At 44.3% G+C, this 21540-nt stretch overlaps 1 protein-coding gene across 3 annotated transcripts in view; it reads right to left on the bottom strand.

The window, feature by feature from the left end:
* The window catches only part of LOC311118877 (ubiquitin carboxyl-terminal hydrolase 22-like), a 33990-nt gene that overhangs the window by 2468 nt on the left and 9982 nt on the right, over positions 1-21540 (bottom strand). Inside the window, exons 2-12 of one of the 3 annotated variants that reach the window (XM_084193640.1) lie at positions 16270-16402; positions 13213-13326; positions 9155-9256; positions 5945-6111; positions 5181-5328; positions 4535-4640; positions 3188-3346; positions 2736-2862; positions 2525-2616; positions 1696-1755; positions 859-1008 (exon numbers count right to left, since the gene is read on the bottom strand). In XM_084193640.1, the coding sequence (XP_084049766.1) occupies positions 859-1008; positions 1696-1755; positions 2525-2616; positions 2736-2862; positions 3188-3346; positions 4535-4640; positions 5181-5328; positions 5945-6111; positions 9155-9256; positions 13213-13326; positions 16270-16402 (1358 nt within the window). The remainder of the gene's footprint in view (positions 1-858; positions 1009-1695; positions 1756-2524; positions 2617-2735; positions 2863-3187; positions 3347-4534; positions 4641-5180; positions 5329-5944; positions 6112-9154; positions 9257-13212; positions 13327-16269; positions 16403-21540) is intronic. The other 2 variants (XM_084193641.1, XM_084193642.1) reach the window with 2 other exon arrangements.

The following is a 21540-nucleotide window of genomic DNA, read 5'->3' as shown; positions in this document are numbered from 1 at the left end:
GTTTTAAGAAGGTCATACCGATGATCATTTAGCTATTTGATTTTGAATGTTAGGACCCCTTGAAGTATCCCCAAAAAATATTTAAATATAATTTGATGAAAACATATTTTTGGCTTACTGCTATTAGCCCATACATGGAACAACAGATAGTCCCCCCCAAAAAACCTAAAGAAAGTTTGTTCTGAAGTGTCTGACCTATATCTGAGAGATATAAGAAAGATCAGGACACATTTGTATATATTCTTTTTTTTTGTATTTATGTATTTAACCCCTTATTTTTGGCACTAAACAGTGTCCATATATACTTCCATTAATGTTTTCAACTGGTACCAGGGAAGCTTCAGACAAGTCTTGTGGGCGTCCTAGAGCAAAACAACAAAATGACATTATGTGTTCGTGAGAGTCTCACCTTTCTACAGAGGGGTAATATTAGTGTGTAGCCCAAACTGTTCGGACGCTACAGACAGAAGTTGGCAGATTGGCTGTACTGACTTCAGACGAGTCCCGTGACGCTTGTGGGGGTCGTAGAGCAAAACGGAGAACACCACCGTTTGTTGGCCAACAATAGTTTGTAGGCCAAACCGTTTGGACGCTACAGACGATTTTGTGAGAAGACCAATTTTGCAGGATGTCTCATGGTCTGACAAACACCGCTCTAGCTCTGTCACTGCAGATGCGGAAGTGCGACATCAGTGGATACGGTGGATTGAGATGCCTTCAATGCAACAAAAAAATACATTTCTCTAGCTTAAACGGACAGATTTTTAAACTATGCTAATTTGATTTCCGCGGGGGCAGGGACATCGACCTTAAGGGGTTAACACCATAAAGGTTGAGGTTGTAGTGGTCTGAGCTCACCCTTCACTGTCCAGCACGTCCTTGATGCTGGCCTTGGTGATGACGGCATCGTCACACTTGAACCACTGGTCCTTGTGCTGCCGGATGAACGTGGTGTAGTGACCACTCTCCAGAGTACCCTGGTGGTTGACCACCGCAAACAGAGAATACCTGGAGGGAGAGAGGGGAAGGCATGGAGAGAGAGTGGAGGGAGGGAAGGAGGGGGAGAGAAAGAGAGAACGGGAGAGGGGGAAGAGAGCGAGAAAGGGAGGCAGAAAATGGGTGAGAATTGGTTCAAATCAAAGCAATTCACTGTCATTGTATTGTTCTTTACATGCAACATACACTGAGTATACCAAACATTAGGAAAACTTCCTAAAATGTTGTTGCAACCCTTCCTTTTTCCCTCAAAACAGTCTCAATTCGTCCAGGCCTGGACTCTACAAGGATGCTGCCCCATGTTGTGTCAAGTTGGCTGGATGTCTTGATACACACAGGAAACTGTTGAGCGTGAAAAACCCAGCAGCGTTGCAGTTCTTGACACAAATCGGTGCGCCTGGCACCTACTAACATACCCCGTTTAAAGGCACTTACATTTTTTGTCTTGCCCATTCATCCTCTGAATGGCGCACATGTACAATCCATGTTTCAATTGTCTCAAGGCTTAAGAATCCTTCTTTAACCTGTCTCCTCCCCTTCATCTACACTGATTGAAGTGGATTTAACAAGTGACATCAATAAGGGATCATAGCTTTTACCTGGATTTCCCTGGTTATTAGTCTGTCACGGAAAGAGCAGGTGTTCCTAATGTTTTGTATACTCAGTGTAATACCATTGTTAGAGGGACAGTGCACTTACTTATTGTCGTTGAAAACGTCTACTGACTGCTGGTACTGTCCGTTCATCCTGTTCTCTTTACTGAAAGACACACAATATGTCAGCAACAACGAACAAAGACCATCACACTAAGCCATCCTCTAGCTTAATATCATACATGTACATTACAATAAATCCTCAGAGCACCCCTTTGAAGTTGACTTAGCTATGAGATTAACACCTCACCCTGTCAGGCACTGTTTCTAATGAGGCCCCTGACTTACTGACACTAATCATAGATTACATTCCCACCTTCGCACCAATGTAACACATCCCTTTCATACGTACACTTATTCATTCAATTCATGCAGTTGCAGTCATCCCTTTCTTTCTCTCTGGAGGAGAGCGATCTGAATCCATTTGACTTAATTTGAGTCCCCTCAGCAGCAGGTGCCGTTTTGACATGCGGAACATCAGGGGATACGCATGGGGAGTTACGGATGAGTGTGTGTGTGCGCGCACACCTGTGTTTGGCTAATTAAGTTAAACCACCAATTACATACACAGCAAATGGATGTGGTTGGTCGGACAGCACATACACACACACGTATAATTCTATGCGGGAGAGGGGGTGCATCTCAATTGACTCAAGGGGCCTTTCCCGTTCTCCTTTCCTTCATTATCACTGATTTAAGAATCGGCAGGTGAAGGCTACATAGCAAAGAGACCATCAGTGGACTGATTTTCACTTAGTCACTTCTCTCAGATCAGTGCAGAAGAAGGATAATATGAATAAAGGAAGGGACTTCAGACTATTGAGATGCAGCCCTGGTCTCCTCCACTGTGTGACTGGCTCATTGTTCAGACTGACCTGGAGGCCATGAAGGGAGTCATATCCAGCTCTAAGGGGAACGAGACGTACGTAATGATCTTCCTCCGCAACTTCGCAGAGTGTTCAAACCGCTGGAGAGAGAGAGAGACAGAGGAGAGCACGAGACAAAGGGAGCGGTTAAGAGATATTACAGTGGTAGAACGTACTAAAGTTATATTTCTTTACACAAATACAGAGAAAAAACACTCACTTTGAGGTGGAAACACGCCACAATGGGGAGCTTCTTCATGGTCAGCTGTTTGGTGGACTCCTGGTAACTATGGCAACCGCTACACTTGATCTTGGCGCCGCTCCCTAAGTGCTCTGGTCGGGTAAACCTGCAGAAGACGGACAAGGGTAAGAACACACTCCGTGCGTGCGTGTGTGAGTGTGTGTGCATGGTAGAAAGATGGACAGCCGAATAGAGAGATACAGAGAAGGTTAAAGCGATGAGTGGAAGTGGAAGGAAATAGCCAGAGGGATGATTACCTGCATAGACAAAGTGAGAGTGATGGCCGCTGATAGACGGAGAGCGGGAGAGAGAAAGAGAGCAACAGCGAAAGGGATAGTGATGAAGATAAAGGGATGAGTAGTACCTGCCTAGACAATCAGTAAGTGTGGTGGCCCCTGAGAGGTGGAGAGAGGGATAGAGTGATGAGATACCTGCGTAGACAGTCTGTGAGTGTGGTGGCCCCTGATAGGTGGCTCTCTCCGTTGAGTGTGCTGCCGTCCCCCCCGGGGCTGAGGGGCCAGAAAGGCGTGGACGACCCCGGCAGGTCCAGACTGATGTCCCAGAATGGGTCTATCGTCGTGGAAACACCACTACAGGACGAGAGGGGAGGGGTCTGTTAGGGAATGGCCCTGTAACGTTTGGGCTTTGACTGACCCAAAGCCTATTAAACCATCTTATGACCCCCACCATATAAGTACATTTTAGTCATTTAGCAGACGCTCTTATCCAGAGTTACTTACAGGACCAATTATGGTTAAGTGCCTTGCTCAAGGACACAAACAGATTTTTCACCTAGTTGGCTCGGAGATTCGAAGCAGCGACCTTTCAGTTACTGACCTAAACCTCTTAACCGCTAGGCTACCTAAGTAGTCACAGTAACAACACTTTGACAATGTTAGTTTGCATGCAAGTGTATATTTAGACGTGTTAGCTGACAACGACACGCACGCTTCAATGGGGTAGAAGTCTGAGTCCTTTAAGTGATTCGGGATGGCTACCAACAATGTCAAGAAACTGCAATGTGGGCAATCGTAAGTGACTCGTTTCAGCTAGTTTCATCTTCTTGATAAGATGTCTTGTTTTGAGGTATTTTGACTGATTTCATGCCAATGCTAATATGGCTAAAATTATCTAGTTAGCTAACCAACAACTTTAACGATGTATTTGAGAGACAACAAGTGCTCATTGTGCAAATTTATGTTTTTAATAAACATTGGAGACTAAATATAGTTTACATGTCAACAATCTAAGCCAACCCTGTCTGTTTTGCCCCATAGTTGCGCACACGTCGGTTTTGTTGCTAAACAACCAATCCGTCTATACAAATCAAAAAAACATTTGCACTAATGCTTCTCAATCAGGGTTGCAAACTCAAAATGAAATCACTGATTCTTTGTGAATGAGTAAATATTGTGCAATGATCTATGTGTCCCCCAGATGTGGGTAGAACACTATGTCAGAGCCTACACTGGCCAGTAGGGGGCCTGGCTGCTAAAGCAGTGGGAGTGGAGCAGTGGGTAGTGTGTGTTCAAAATCAGTCCCACTCTCCCTGACTCCCTGCAGAGGAGAAGGGGTCAGATCAGGGATGAGTGAGTGATGTAAAAAAAGTGTTGGTTTGAAGCCTGATCAACATGATGCAACAAGAGTACACACACACACACAGTAAGGGTGAAACATAAAGATGTAGAGGAAAAATAACTTTCACACTGCTGACAAGCACACACACACACACACACACACACACACACACAGAGAGAGAGAAAGAGAGAGGAGCATACTGGCAGACTTGACAGGTGACGTCAGACTGCAGGCCCCCAGTGAAGATTTGGTCGATGATGCAGTTGCAGTTATTGGGGTTGTTGGCCTTCTTCCCGTTATCATCTCCTTGGTGAACATGGAGAGCACAGGGACAAACATACACACGATTGAGAATTAAAGCTTGTCGACTGCCGCATAACCCCCCCCCACCCACAGTATCAGAGAAAGACAGATCGAGAGAAAGAGTGAGAAAATGAGGGATGTTGGAGGAGGACACAGCCAAGCAAACACAATCAGCACTTATGTAAAGAGGCTCTGTGTCAATTAGCAGCCTCTCATCTCAGCACATCCAGGCAGTCAGATAGCAGACCAGCCAGTTCCTTCACTCTCCTCCTCTCTAGTTCATTCTCCCCCACTCGCTGTCCTCTTCCTTTCTCATATTCCTACTTTTCCTCCAATCGTTTGATCGTAGCAGAAGTACAGAGTGTGGGTGCCATTTGAGTAGAGCAGTATTGCTTTCTACAATCGGATTGTCTGTACAAGTTTGTGTGTGTACATGTATGTGGGTGAAAGGCTGTGTAATTTTAGGGTGTCTGCCACTATATATAAAAAGGTAGGTCTTATAATGTAGTGTGTGTGTATATGCTCCTGTACTATGATGCAGACCTTTGCAGTGGCGGTGCAACACGTCCAGGGCAGCGATGAGGAACTCGTGGGCATCCTGCTGCTCGTAGCCTGCTAGGTGGCGCGCGTGAGTCCACACCAGGTGCAGCAGTCGGAAGGGAATGTGGGGCGAACGGTGGCCCGAGTAGAACTGACAGAGAGAGAGAGAGAGAGAGAGAGAGAGAGAGAGAGAGAGAGAGAGAGAGAGAGAGAGAGAGAGAGAGAGAGAGAGAGAGAGAGAGAGAGAGAGAGAGAGAGAGAGAGAGAGAGAGAGAGAGAGAGAGAGAGAGAGAGAGAGAGAGAGAGAGAGAGAGAGAGAGAGAGAGAGAGAGAGAGAGAGAGAGAGAGAGAGAGAGAGAGAGAGAGAGAGAGAGAGAGAGAGAGGAGGAAGAAAGAACGGAAATGTTAAAAATGGGAGGGGAGAAGGAACGGGGGAATGGAGAGGGAGAAAGAAAGTGAGGCGAGGGAAAAGAAAAAGAGGGATAAGAGAGAATAAGGGTTGGCGAAGGGGCGGATGAAACAGGCCCTTAAACCATGCAAATCCCACCACGTACTGACTCAATGTGACAATGACTTAGCTAGCTAAGTACTTTCCACAATAATGGTTTTAGAGGAAGAGAAAATGAAAGAGAAGATCGTTTTGGGCTGAGATGAAAGATTTAGAAGAAGAGTGCTAGACAGCAGTAGAGGTGGGCTGAGAAACAAAGAGGGAGGAGAATGGAGGAGGTGTGAGCCTGAAAGAGAGAAATATATGTTTAACCCCTTACCTCTTGAAAGAGCTGGGACATCTCACACACCAGACAGGAGTTGGACTGCATTTCACACTTGTGTCTGTCGGACAGGAAGAAGTCCCGCAGCAGGGGTGTGTGGGTGAGAGCCTGGACGATACAGTTCATAAAACACGTGTTGCCCAGATTGATCAGACCTCGAAGACCTGAGGGAGAGAGGGGAGGGTTAGAGGTAGAGAGGGGAAGAGCAACAGAGAGAGAAGCAGGAGGCAGGAGATGGAGAGAAAAAGGAACAGACAAGTGAATGGGGGGGAAAAAGAGCTTGAGAGAGAGAGGGAGGGAGGGAGGGAGGGAGAGAGATGTAGAAACACAGAGATCATACCAATCTTGAATATTATTTCCAGTTCCAAAACCACTACAGTAAATGAGAACCAGTGGAGCCAAGGCTGTAACAGATGGTCACAGTGGTCCCTAGACGGAGGTTGGAGTGAACACAGCAGCCCCACACTGTCAGGAGGACAACAGGGTAAGACCCACAGAGCTGGGATACCCTGACAGGTAGGGTTGCATGCAAAGCTACCGGTAATTTCAATCTATTGTAACTTTGGTAATTTATACTTGAATAATAGTCCCCGTGCCCAAGAACGCCAAGGTAACCTGCCCCGTAGCACACACATCTCTAGCCATGAAATGCTTTGAAAGACTGGTCATGGCTCACATCAACACCATCATCCCAGACACCCTGGACCCACTCCAATTCGCATACCACCCCAACAGATGCACAGATGACGCAATCTCTATGGCACTCTACACTGCCCTCACCCACCTGGACAAAAGGAATACCCAAGGTAAGAATGTTGTTAATTGACTACTGCTCATCATTTAACACCATAGTCCCCTCTCCAAGCTCATCACAAGCTCAGAACCCTGGGACTGACCACCTCCCTCTGCAACTGGATCCTAGACTTCCTGACGGAACGCCCCCAGGTGGTGAGGGTAGGCAACAACACATCCGCCATGCTGACCATCAACACGGGGGCCCCTCAGGGGTGTGTGCTTAGTCCCCTCCTGTTTTCCCTGTTTACACACTACTGCGTGGCCACGTATGACTTCAACACCATCAAGTTCGCTGACGACACGACGGTGGTAGGACTGATCAACGACGACAATGAGGCAGCCTATAGGGAAGAGGTCAGAGACCTGGCAGTGTGGTGCCAGGACAACAACCTCTCCCTCAACGTCAGCAAGACAAAAGGAGCTGATCATGGACTACAGGAAACAGAGGGGCGAGCACGCCCCCATCCACATCGATGGGGCTGTAATGGAGCAGGTTGAGAGCTTCAAGTTCCTTGGTGTCCACATCACTAAGGAATAAACACGGCCCACACACACACCCACCCACACAGCGCAAGGCGCTACAGAGGGTGGTGAGTATTGCCCATCACTAGGGCCGAGCTCCCTGTCATCCACAACCTCTATAGCAGCTTGTGTCATTGGAAGGCCCACAAAATTGTCAAAGACTCCAGCCACCAAAGTCATACTGTTCTCTCTGCTACCACATGACATGCGATGTCAGTGCACCAAGTCTGGAACCAACAGGACCCTTAACAGCTTCTACCCCCAAGCCATAAGACTGCTAAATAGCTCATCAAATGGCTACCCGGACTAGCTGCATTGACCCTTCTTTGTATTAACTTTTGCACTGAATGACTATGCACACACAATGGACTCTACCCACACATACTTAGACTGACACCCCAACACGCATACAAAACACGCGCACACATGCATACTGACGCCACATGCACTTTCACACTCACCACATATGCTGCTGCTGCTACTGTCTATTATCTATCCTGTTGCCTAGTCACTTTACCCCTACCTTTATGTACATAGCTACCTCAATGACCTTGTACCCCTGCACATCGACTCGGTACTGGTACTCCCTGTATATAGCCATGTTATTTTTTACTCGTTATTCTTTATTCACTGTGCGTTTATTCCTCATGTCACAATTTCATTATTAATTTTTTTGTTCATCTTTAACTCTGCATTGTTGGAAAGGACCCGTAAGTAAGCATTTCACTAATAGCCTACATCTGTTGTTTACGAAGCATGTGACATTTTTATATATTTTTGTATAACCTTTTATAAAATGATTCATATATACAGTATATATTGTTTATACTGCAATCCATGTTGTCCATGAGTTCCTAGTAGATAGACCATATGGTTCAAGAGAAAATAGCATCTACTCAACAATGGCATTATTTCCAATGAACTCTTCCAACTATTTACTTTTTACACAACTGCCACGAAAACATTTACAACAAATACACAATGACATATTTAAAAAAACATGTTGCTTCTGACCAGCTGCTCACCCTAGAATCCTGAGTTTAGTATTTAACTAAACAGAAAAGGAATGGAGAGACAAGCAGCTCCGGCTGTGAGCACCTGTCAGAGAGCGAGGAGGTTGCTGCCTTCTGGATACGAAAACACCCCCCACAGGGCACCATTAGACACGGTACAGGGCACCTTGACAAAAATACAAATTGAGATTTGAGAGCGCGAGAGAGAAACCGTGAATGTTTAGCACCTAGCAGTAGACTGCTGCGATGTGGTTTAACACCATTCATTCTCCAACCCTGTCTGAGCTGCTCCATAGCTGTGTGGAGGGGGAGGGGTGAGAATGAGAGAGAAGGAGAGGAATGTCTTATTTCTCCACTGGACAGCACTTTCTAAATCCCTGATCAATAACATACTACTACTGTGCACACACATGGACACACACACACTTTTTCAGACATAGCCAACAGGAGAGTCTGCAATGAGATTAATGAGAGACTGGGGGTTCTATCTACCCACATACTCCAGACATCACAGTCTGTACTGCAGCTGCTGTAATCACACTGAACCTCTTGGGAATTAACTACACCCATATAGAGAGAAGCAGACCAGAGTTGTGTTAGCCCTAGTCCCTTCCCCTAACACTTCTGTGTTTGCGGGTCTGAATGGACCAATATGGCGTGTTCAAAATGGCAATGGCTCCACCAAGCCTTACAACTTCCTTCTGTCATATTGCTTATCCCATTATTGGGTTTCTTCAGATTTGGAAACACAGAAAGGGGAGAGGGTAGGGGCTAGGCAGGGTAAGGAGCTAGGATAAGGGACTATGGTTTGTTTTCACACCAGGCACAAGACAACTCTTGCTGTAGCCAGCCAGTGCGGCACTGGAGGAGCCCTCACCGATGGTGCAGTTTGTCGTCATTTTCCGACGCTTTGGATTGTGCCGCAGCAGCTCCAGCTCTCGCTTGGTGGGCTCCCACGTCGAATACTTCTCCCCTACACCTGACACACACAAACGACAGGAAAGAAAACGTTAAAAAAAACAAGTGCAAAGCAGAGACCTTGGAGGACTTAGACAATATGGGTGTTTTACATTGTGTCTACCAGAGGTGCAGTAATGTACTAGGGCTGCACGATATGGGCAACAAAAATCTTAATTGCGATTTCTGTACCAAATATTGCGATTTTAATTGCGATTATAGATAACACTTGGGTAAACTGTTGGAATGATAGAAACAGAATGATCATTCTAATTGCATGGTTGGAATACAGTGGGCACTCGGAATGCAGTTTTGTTTGGCATGACAACGAATGAAAAAGTAAGGCAGGAGATTGTTGTGACAAAGCAGGAACCAAAATGTTGGTCAGTGTTTCCCATGGGACCCTAATTACATTTAAAAAGATGGGTAGAATATTCTTTGCCTTTTCCTCTCTGATTAAGAACAAGCTGTTGCACAAACAATATTTATATACTTGCTAGCAAGATTTGCCCTAGCTCAGTGGATTAAGTTGAGTAGGGCTGACCTCAATTAGTCGACTAGTTGATTGTTTGGTTGAGCAGTAGCAATTACATGAATAAATAAATACACTAAATGACCAAAAGTATATGAACACCTGCTCATCGAACATCTCATTCCAATATCATGGCCATTAATATGGAGTTGGTCTCCCCTTTGCTGATATTACAGCCTCCATTCTTCTGGGAAGGCTTTCCACTAGATGTTGGATCATTGCTGCGGGGCCTTGCTTCCATTCAGCCACAAGAGCATTAGTGAGTTCGAGCACTGATGTTGGGCAATTAGGCTCACAGTCGGTGTTCCAATTCATCCCAAAGGTGTTCGATGGGGTTGAGGTCAGGGCTCTGTGCAGGCCAGTGAAGTTCTTCCACACCGATCTCGACAAACCATTTCTGTATGGACCTCGCTTTGTACACTGGGGCATTGTCATGCTGAAACAGGAAAGGGCCTTCCCCAAACTGTTGCCACAAAGTTGGAAGCAGAAAATCGTCTAGAATGTCATTGTATGCTGTAGAGTTGTCAATTGAGTAATTGTCAATATTGCGTAAGGACACGTACCTGATTACGCATAGAAGCAGGCCTATAGGCTACCTGGCCTGCGCACAAATGTAGGCATTTAAATGTAACCATTTGGGGATCTGATAGTATTTCTGATTGGCTTAACGCACCACCACTAATGAGGTGTGGAGCTTCTCAAAGTAATGTTTTCTTCACCTCAAACAGCAAGCAAACTAAGTCTGTTTTCACATCCATTGAGAACAACAGTTCCTCAATCTATATGAAAAATCTTCCCAGCCCTCTCCCTTTCGATAACCACTCAGTGTGAAAGGCAAAAACGTCATAAAATAGGCCCACTTGATTACTTCTTATCCCTTGCGCAAATAGCTGACAGCTGTGTCCGTCCCGAGCTCACTGGCTTTGTAAACTGTGAGGGCCCAGAATATTTTATACAATGTTGCAAGTTTGCTAGCATGAGCTTCAGGCCAGACCCAAGTTAATAGTTGATGCAATGTTTCAAGTTCATTGCAGACAGGCCATGCATAGCCAATGTGATTTATAGGATTATTATTATTATTTTATTATCAGGATATTTTCTACCTGCAGGCTGCAATGTTTTAATTTTTTGGCTTTATAGGCTATTTTTACATAGTTGGCAATGGCAATAGAAGTTACTTTTTAGGTTTGTATCATTTTTATTTAGATCAAATTTTTATTAACCACATAACAATGATCTTGAGATACAAAGACATTATAAATGAAATGACAATGTTACACGAAAATGTGCATATGAAAACCACAACTGGCACGCAGATCGGTAGAAATTGTAAGATAAATTGAAATTCCACATCAGAAAGGTTGCAGACTCCTCGTGTAACCTATTACCGGCAAATTCAGGAGAGTAACATCAGAATCTGCGAAAGCCAGAAGGATCGGGAGGAGGATGGTCGAGTATGTTTTTTTTTCTTGATCTCTGGCTCCCTCTTGTTTGTGTCTTATTTCAAACAGTGCGCTTAAAGCATCAGACAAGCTCAATGCATACAGTGCATTCGGAAAGTATTCAGACCTCTTGAGTTTTTCCACTTTGTTACGTTACAGCCTTATTCTAAAACTGATTAAATTGTTTCCTCATCAATCTACACATAATACCCCGTAATGACAAAGCAAAACACATTTTTTGTAAAAAATACAAACTAAACGGAAATACCACATTTACATAGGTATTCAGACCCTTTACTCTGTACTTTATTGAAGGACCATTGGCAGCGATTACAGCCTCTGGTTTTCTTGAGTATGACGCTACAAGCTTGGCACACCTGTATTTGGGGAGTTTCTCCCATTCTTCTCTGCAGATCCTCTCAAGCTCTGTCAGGTTGGATGGGGAGCATCATTGCTCAGAGATTTTCAGGTCTCTCCAGAGATGTTCGATCGGGTTCAAGTCTGGGCTCTGGCTGGGCCACTCAAGGACATTCAGAGACTTGTCCCGAAGCCACTCCTGCGTTGTCTTGGCTGTGTGCTTAGGTGAACCTTTGCCCCAGTCTGAGGTCCTGAGCGCTCTGGAGCAGGTTTTCATCAAGGATCTCTCTGTACTTTGCTCTAGGAAGAGTATTGGTGTTTCCAAACTTCTTCCATTTAAGAATGATGGAGGCCACTGTGTTGTTGGGGACCTTCAATGCTGCAGAATTTTTTTGGTACACTTCCCCAGATCTGTGCCTCGACACAATCCTATCTCGGAGCTCTACGGACAATGCCTTCTACCTCATGGCTTGGTTTTTGCTCTGACATGCACTGTCAACTGTGGGACATTATATAGACAGGTGTGTGCCTTCCCAAATAATTTCCAAACAATTAAATTTACCACAGGTGGACTCCAATCAAGTTGTAGAAACATCTCAAGGATGGTCAATGGAAACAGGATGCACCTGAGCTCAAATTCGAGTCTCATAGCAAAGGGTCTGAATACGTATGTAAATAGGGTATCTGTTTTTTATTTGTAATATATTAGCAGAAATGTCAAAAAAAAGTGTTTTTGCTTTGTCATGGGGGTGTTTAAAAAATATCAATTTTAGAAAAAGAAAGGGGTCTGAATACCTTCCGAATGCACTGTATATAGTTGATTTTATTAAAACACAGAAAAATACACGTTTAAAAATTTCTACCAATCGATTGGTTGAAAGAACAGACTTTGGTTGACCTAAAGAAAATGTCGTCGGGGACAGCCCTAAAGCTGAGACACTCTTTTCACACCACTTCGATAAGAGATTTTCGTAGCAGGTTAGAGAGCATTTTCACTAACCCTTTTCCTAACCTTAACCTCAGTCTCCTAACCTGATATCGATGTGGTGTGAAAAGACAGTTTCCCAGATTTAGCTAGCAAGCAATTGGCATTAGCGGCTAAAAAAATGTTTTGGGGCACTTTTGCAGCTTGCTAAAACCAACTTACTAGCGAGCAAGTTACACAAAAAGAATAGTATAATATAGAGAACATGTGGATTTATATTAAGAAGCAAAGTGGAAAGGCGTGTCGTTCTTTTTTGGAAAAACCTGTTGACTGCATGCTGTTGTTTGGTCAATGCATGCATTGCAGAGTGAATCTTGAGCATGAGAAACTGCCTGCTTGAGTGACAGGGGGCGGGGCTTGGTGTGTGGGATTGGGAACATGCCAAAAGAGAGACAGAGAGAGAACGCTAAACTCGAGCAATACATCAAAAGTAGTTTAAAAAAAAACACACAAAAAAAGAGGCTCCTAAGTGGCGTTTCTAAATATCACAGCCTCTTGTTATATGGATATTGTGCATATCAATATCACAATTCCATTTAAAATGTGATTAATCATGCAACCCTATACTGTACTATGGCTCCATACATCTGTGACTATAGCCAAGGGGTCACTGTATAAGTCAGAGGGCAATACTGGGGGATTGAAAAGGGGAAAGAACATACCTTGCAATTTCCACGCTTTCCTTTGTTCCTCTTTGGCAATCTGTTCCATATCTTTGTCGTATATGTAGTCTTGGCACACAAAGCAGTATATCCCTCCATACAATAGATCTATAGCTGGAAGAAAAAAACCCAAAGAGAATGGGAATGAATGAGAGAAAAATGATCGATGGAGAGGAGAAGGAGTTATGAAACAGCTCAAGGCTATGTTGGAACATTCCGTTCATTTGTAGCTCTAGGGTGTGTCCCAAATAGCACCCTATTCCCTATATATAGTGTCCTACTTCTGACCAGGGCCCAGTGCACTATAGAGGGAAAAGGGTGCCATTTGGGACGCAATTCCAAGATTAGTCCTGGAGAAAGGAGAGTATGCAGCTAGCTAGTTCTCTACCTCTGCAAGGCCAGCTTGTGTGCTGACATCTTGACTTTCTGCTAACATCCTTAGCACAGTAATGACGAGGTGTAGAAAAAGATACGGAGTGAGAGGGAGTGCAAAGGGATTAGTCAATGTGAACACATCCCCACTTGAACATTTCATCATTTCATCAGCCATAGTTGACATCTTTTCCACCATTTCATCTGAAAATCCCCCTTTCACTGTCACTAGTCAGCTACCATGCATGTAGGTACTCACACAGACAGAGGGATATGAAGAGGATAGAGCCAGGTAAAAGCTGCACCTCTCTTTATCCCTCATATCCTCCTCACCTTGTCAGCAACCATAGCTCCAATACCTGTTTGCAGTTCCCATGACAACATGCCTATTCAATTGGCTGCTTGAGGCAGACATAACGATCATCAGGTGTATGTGGAGAAAGCAAGGGACATGCAGGTTGTGTGTGTGTGTGTGTCTAAATGATCACCCAAATGATTAATTACGGTATTAATGTGGATAGATAGTGTTGACTGGAGAGCCAGCTGTGACTGAATGTATTGAAATGTCACACTGGGCCCTGCAGGTGTTGGTGAATACCAAGCTGCAGCTAATAGCAAAGAGTGGAACATCAAGTCTGCCTGTAGATTCAATTCACACACCAAACCAAATACTACAAGTTTTACAGCTGTAATATGCCGTGGATATTGGACATCAGCCTATAATGCTGTCATTGTAGTGAAGATATAACTTTCCTGCAGATTGCCACATCAACAAGGGAGGCAATTTACCTAATCGAGCACAATAAAATAGGATAGAGACTGAAAAGTAAAACCCTAGCCTTAGGCCTCAGATTGAATGACAGGCACACTGTTAATGGCACAATAAGAACTGGAGAGAGAGAGAGAGAGAGAGAGAGGTTGCGTAACAAGGTGAGACTTGCTGAGAGAAGACTAAACGAAAATAAACCCACAGACCTGCAGGTTACCATGGGAACCCAGAAAAAGGACGGAGAGAAAGATAAATAACCCGATACAGGGAGACAAACATAATACCAAGAGCCAAATTGAGGAAGAACAGACCAAATATCTGAAAGGAAGAAAGAAACCAAAAAATAACCGGAAAATTAGGTGAAAAGAAAAGAATCCAGAACAGGAGAAGGAACTGGTTTAATTGAATTATGTTGGGTTTATTAAGATGTGTTAATTACTCTGCACACTTGTCTAGTGAGATCTGTCCTTCTTTTCTTCTCCTACCGCTGTAGCGTAAATCTATCTATGGCCAATATGCTAATAGACCCGGGCTGCAATGCACTGAGCTGCTCAGGCAGAGAATCAGCAACCCATTGGTGCCTAGTGCCTATGTGTGGCCAAATACACAGGTGACATTCAATAGCCCCTGGGGCATCAATCCTGGCGTGTTGCACTGTGTTGCGATTATGTTGCATAACGAGTTGGTGATTTATGTCACCATCAGCTCCATCTCTGATGTGGTACTGTGAGGTGGAAGTAACAACAGCACTGATAACAACACAATAAGGTTTGTTGACATGTTCTGCTTGTCATGGGCTCATTTGGGGTTCTGCCACCATAAAAAAGCAGTGCTTTCCCTAGAGCAGAACAAAAGGACACACAATTTTATTTACTGGGTGCTTATTACCCTCCTCAACAGTATAATTTGCTACTTAGCAGTCTTTGTTTGGGCCAGTGTGTGATTGGAGGCTGAATGGGGGCAGCGGAGGCCTGCCTAGTTAAGCGGAGGGGGTTAATTAGGAGTCTAATGTTTCAGGGGTGTGGGTGGGAGACCTGGCAGGTGGCGGAGTGGTGTGGTGGTGCTGTACAGGTCTGATGTGTCGAATGTGAATGGAGTAAGACTGAGGTAGAGGAGCAGAGCAGATGTTCCATGGTAGGGGTGTGCCGAGTAGTCGGACAAAACGAGTATTGTAACGGATATGGGGAATTTTGTGGATACGATTATGATCCGAGTATTTTTAGTAATTGTCCGTGATAAAAAATATAAAATCGGGTGCCAACACACATCTTTCTCATGTCAGTCAGTCATGTGCGAGGTTCTACATGGTCTAAATAACTCATCTGGCTGTCTGTAAAGAGAAGGGCGGGCTGTACGTTGAGCCTGCTGCTCTGATTGGATAAAGTGAAACTGTATTTCTCCGTCCACTGTTTTTTGGTCTGATCATTTAGATTGCTGCTGCCTGCTACTATAATAAATCACACGGCAAGGACGTTTGCTATCAAGCTATCAATGTGCATAATATCTAACAAGCGGGGCAAGGGTATGGAAAAAAAGATGAAACTTGGCTGCCCGCTGCAAGTTCAGGCAAACCTCTGTGCGCTGATCCTAATCTGCAGTTTTTTTTCAGTGAGAATGTGCAGGGAGGTATTTTGCCAATATCTACTTAGGCATATTAAAACACTTTTCCAATCACGAGTATCATCTGATCCAACTATCAATTTACGTATAGGTTGACCAGTATGGCACATCACTATTCTATGGCTTCTCCTCTGTGAGGGCAGAGTAGAGCTGTGGGGACTGTGGTCCATATGAGAAGAGGAGAGCTACACTACAGCACCACCCAACCTGATAGGACAGTGAGCAGTTTGCTGTGATGATCTCAAGCGGGGTTGTGTCGTTTGTTGTGCTCGTGTGTGTGAGCGCGCTGGTCTTACCTAGGTTGTGTCGTTTGTTTTTGGCGTGCTCGTGGATGTGTTTCTTGGTGAAGCAGCCAAAGAAGACACAGGACAGGCAGGAGTGGAGCCGGTTCAGGTGGGCACCGCACATGTGACAGACACACGACTTGGCCTGCAGGGGGCGAGAAAGAGAGGGCCTCAGGTTGAGGATCACTGACAGAAACCAAAAGGGTCATCATTACCATCATAAACTCAAAGTCTCAGGTCGGTGAATCAGACCGAGTTTATAGTGAGCAGCCATGTTGGAGCCTAACAGAGAGAAAGGCTGCAACAAAATTGTTGTACTTTACTTTCTTTTCACCAAAGACAAACAGGCTGCACAGAACACCTGGCATCTCTGGGACACAAAGGGATGAAGGGCACATGATGAAACACCATATCCCTTTTGTCATGGAGAGAGACAGGGCAAGAGAAAGCCAGTGTCATTTTCAGCTGGCGTGTGGGTGTTTGGTTACACTGTTCTTGCCTCATCTCTGCACCTTTTGCAGGGTGGAGAAGATTGAGAACAGGGTTGCCAGATCAGCAGCTCCCACACACGCCAAACCCCTCCCTTATCCCATTTCATGTACCAAAGACATCATCAGCCTGGAGATCACAAGTCCACTACACACAATGTATTCACATTAAAGAGAACCCATTTGGCATTATATCAATAATACTGGTAGGTCTACAACCAGGCTTACAACCTGATCTTGAAATAGACCTAGACCTTTTTGGTTTCCTTTTCTTTAGGCTGCCGTTAGGGTAGCCTTACTGTTACAGTCTCTTTGCTGTACCATTTTGCACCGAGCCCATTTTGACATGGCAAGCTGTCCTGCCACCGTGTCCCTAGTGACATGCCACCTGAATGAGCCGAGAGATCAGTGACACATTTTTACACCATGACTATTGCCTCAGACAAAATCAGTTGGTGCAGTGGAAGCACAAATCACACACAGAGACAGTGTCAGAGGAGAGAGTGCACGCATGAGAAAGAAAACACAGACAAGACAAAATCTCCATAAAACCCTTTAAGCATCAGCCAATTAAAATCGTAGACGTAGTTGTACGTGATCAAAGGCTACATGTTAGCCATTCCCATTCCATAACCTGGCCCATTTAGCCCTATGCCATCCTCACCAGGTGGCCGTGATTATAATTATTGGTCCTCTGTAGCTCAACTGGTAGAGCACGGCGCTTGTAACGCCAAGGTAGTGGGTTCGATCCCCGGGACCACCCATACACAAAAATGTATGCACACATGACTGTAAGTCGCTTTGGATAAAAGCGTCTGCTAAATGGCATATTATTATATTATTATAAACGGTTCAAATTCCATATCAGCCAATTAAAATTGTTGACGTAGTTGGACATGATAGAACACTTTTCCATGACAGCCTCCTTAACAGCAATTCTATGGCACCGTCTGCTAATCAAAGATACTACAACACGCACCAATTTTCAAATTGGACGATTAAGCTAGCTCACACCTGGCACCTGGTTATTTTAGCCATTTGCGGCAAGTTCAAATCCCAGCTGAGATCATTTTTCCTTTGAAATGTAGAATTACATTTATTGTGCTAGCATGTTGAAGAGAAGGGGAGCCAAAACCTTTTAAATGAAGATTACGAATACATTTAAAGAAGAGCCAGTTTATCATGCGATTTACCATTCAAATAAATTATTACCATTATGTTGTTATGTAGTTAGATTGTTTTTACCAAAGTCAAATTGATTGTATGATTGCATAATGGATTCATTAACGCATACATGGCTGTCTCTTGAACTCAAAAGATCTGTTTGGATCAAGTGCCATTCTGTGACTTTGGCTAATAGGCCTAAAATTGGTATCGTGACAACAGTATTCTGCACTGCAGTACAGCTGCTCTCAGCCCCTCGGTCTGTCCCAGACTCACAGCCTGCCCTCGCACACCCCCGTCGTCATACATCCCTCCTACATTGCTCACTCCCCCTCTTTTCTTCCTTTCGATCTATTCCTCTCATCGTTCTCTTCACTTCCTCCATCTGTATTTTACCCAGTATGGATGCATTCTCTATCCTCTCTCCCATTCTCTTTTTTCCACAGTCCACCTTCCTCTTCCTCTCCCGCCATCCCTCCTTCCCTCCTCTGCAGCAGGCAGACCAGGGTAGGGCAGTGTTGTCAGCAGTCTTTCCTGTTGGTGTTGATGTCCTATTAGGAGGTGTATCGATCACAGCCTCGCCCCTGTGACCAGACCATCTGATTAAAAGAGCTGGAGACAGATCAGAACAGGGCCCATCTTAAGGCTAAATTCATCATTAAAACCTTCGTAGGAGCTAGGCTTGAGTGGTATACAGATTTTCATATTGTCATACCGTCCTTCTTTCATACCGGGATTTACGGCATTACCGGTATAGCACAAAAGGGGGCGCTAAAAATGCAAGAAAAGCCCATTGGGCCTCTTACCAGACTGCAGAACTAGCACAAACTAATAGCGAAATCACATAGCTAAATGCTAACGAGTGAAAACTAACCTAAACTAATTGCAAAGACAGGCAAATCCAGCTCATAAAGTTATACAAGCATAGCTAGTAGCTACCAAATGTCATTTTCAGCGAGTGTGGTCATTTACAAGAGAAAGTGAACGAGAAAAATTGTGCAAATGAACAAAGTTGTGATGCATGCTTTTCTGAAAGAAGAGCAGCACGTGTACACGGAGCAGATGGGAGAAGAACAGAGGAGAAAAAAAACACCATAAGGAAGCACAGGAAAAAAATGGCAGCTGTACAGATAACTCATCCAAAGCTCTTTGACTTCTGGCAGAAAGCCATTATAAGATATATGATGGCAAACATTTAGTAGTGAATTGCATACAAGTTTAAGTTCATCATCTCATGTGCGCCGCACAACAGAGACTCGTCGATAAATATAGAACGCTATGGACTCACCAGCTCGCCTTCTCCCTTTGTGCTATTTACAAACAAGCACGTGACTGGCTCAACTGTTCTGGGGAACTACGGTAAGATCATAATTTTAAATAATGTGACAAGTGAAATGAAGAAGCAATCTGCTTTATCTCCTAAGGTATTACACAAGTTGACTGCAGGTAATAACTTAAAGTAGCTACAAATATTCAAATTTATTGAAAAAATTAGTTGTGACAGTAATGACGTAATTGAAAGAGCATCCTGTGGCTTTTTCCAAATACCCCGCCAAAGCCTAGTTGGAGCATCGTTAAATTGCGTCGTTAGATGCTTTTTTGCCTTTCCGCATCACTTTATACACAGAAGATCTCTGCTAAAACACAAAATCAAGATGTTTATCTGTCTTTCTGTGACCGCTGATAATTTCAGAACGAATGGGACAACAAATACAAAGTTGCCAATTCCTTTGCAATTGTTACGAACAAGCGAAGGATATAAAAGATGCTTCAAATGAAAACCGAGATGACTGTATTAAAATATAAATACAGTATAGGCTTAGACCTATACAGTGGGGAGAACAACTATTTGATACACTGCCGATTTTGCAGGTTTTCCTACTTACAAAGCATGTAGAGGTCTGTAATTTTTATCATAGGTACACTTCCACTGTGAGAGACGGAATCTAAAACAAAACTCCAGAAAATCACATTGTATGATTTAAGTAATTAATTTGCATTTTATTGCATGACATAAGTATTTGATACATCAGAATAGCAGAACTTAATATTTGGTACAGAAATCTTTGTTTGCAATTACAGAGATCATACGTTTCCTGTAGGTCTTGACCAGGTTTGCACACACTGCAGCAGGGATTTTGGCCCACTCCTCCATACAGACCTTCTTCAGATCCTTCAGGTTTCGGGGCTATCGCTGGGCAATACGGACTTTCAGCTCCCTCCAAAGATTTTCTATTGGGTTCAGGTCTGGAGACTCGCTAGGCCACTCCAGGACCTTGAGATGCCTCCTACGGAGCCACTCCTTAGTTGCCCTGGCTGTGTGTTTCGGGTCGTTGTCATGCTGGAAGACCCAGCCACGACCCATCTTCAATGCTCTTACTGAGGGAAGGAGGATGTTGGCCAAGATCTCGCGATACATGGCCCCATCCATTCTCCCCTCAATACGGTGCAGTCGTCCTGTCTCCTTTGCAGAAAAGCATCCCCAAAGAATGATGGTTCCACCTCCATGCTTCACGGTTGGGATGGTGTTCTTGGGGTTGTACTCATCCTTCTTCTTCCTCCAAACACGGCGAGTGGAGTTTAGACCAAAAAGCTCTATTTTTGTCTCATCAGACCACATGACCTTCTCTTATTCCTCCTCTGGATCATCCAGATGGTCATTGGCAAACTTCAGACGGGCCTGGACATGCGCTGGCTTGAGCAGGGGGACCTTGCGCGCGCTGCAGGATTTTAATCCATGACGGCATAGTGTGTTACTAATGGTTTTCTTTGAGACTGTGGTCCCAGCTCTCTTCAGGTCATTGACCAGGTCCAGCCGTGTAGTTCTGGGCTGATCCCTCACCTTCCTCATGATCATTGATGCCCCACGAGGTGAGATCTTGCATGGAGCCCTAGACCGAAGGTGATTGACCGTCATCTTGAACTTCTTCCATTTTCTAATAATTGCGCCAACAGTTGTTGCCTTCTCACCAAGCTGCTTGCCTATTGTCCTGTAGCCCATCCCAGCCTTGTGCAGGTCTACAATTTTATCCCGGATGTCCTTACACAGCTCTCTGGTCTTGACCATTGTGGAGAGGTTGGAGTCTGTTTGATTGAGTGTGTGGACAGGTGTCTTTTATACAGGTAACGAGTTCAAACAGGTGCAGTTAATACAGGTAATGAGTGGAGAACAGGAGGGCTTCTTAAAGAAAAACTAACAGGTCTGTGAGAGCCGGAATTCTTACTGGTTGGTAGGTGATCAAATACTTATGTCATGCAATAAAATGCAAATGAATTACTTAAAAATCATACAATGTGATTTTCTGGATTTTTGTTTTAGATTCCGTCTCTCACAGTTGAAGTTTACCTATGATTAAAATTACTGACCTCTACATGCTTTGTAAGTAGGAAAACCTGCAAAATCGGCAGTGTATCAAATACTTGTTCTCCCCACTGTATAATATATAAAATCAAAAAAAGACTGCTGTTGGCTCCCAACACACCGATACATTACACACACGCAGGTTTCCGTTAGCCGGCTTTTGCGCCCCACCCCCCAAAAAATTATTAAAAGCCGATAAAATAATAAAATACATTTCACCGTCATGCTTATCGGTCTATAGGTTAATTTGCATAATTTAGTGAAATTAAA

This window comes from Coregonus lavaretus (assembly GCF_964263955.1).
Source record: "Coregonus lavaretus genome assembly, contig: HAP1_SCAFFOLD_383, whole genome shotgun sequence".
NCBI lineage: Eukaryota > Metazoa > Chordata > Actinopteri > Salmoniformes > Salmonidae > Coregonus > Coregonus lavaretus.
The sequence above is the reverse complement of the archived record's forward strand: the minus strand, read 5'-3'. Positions and strand labels throughout refer to the sequence as shown.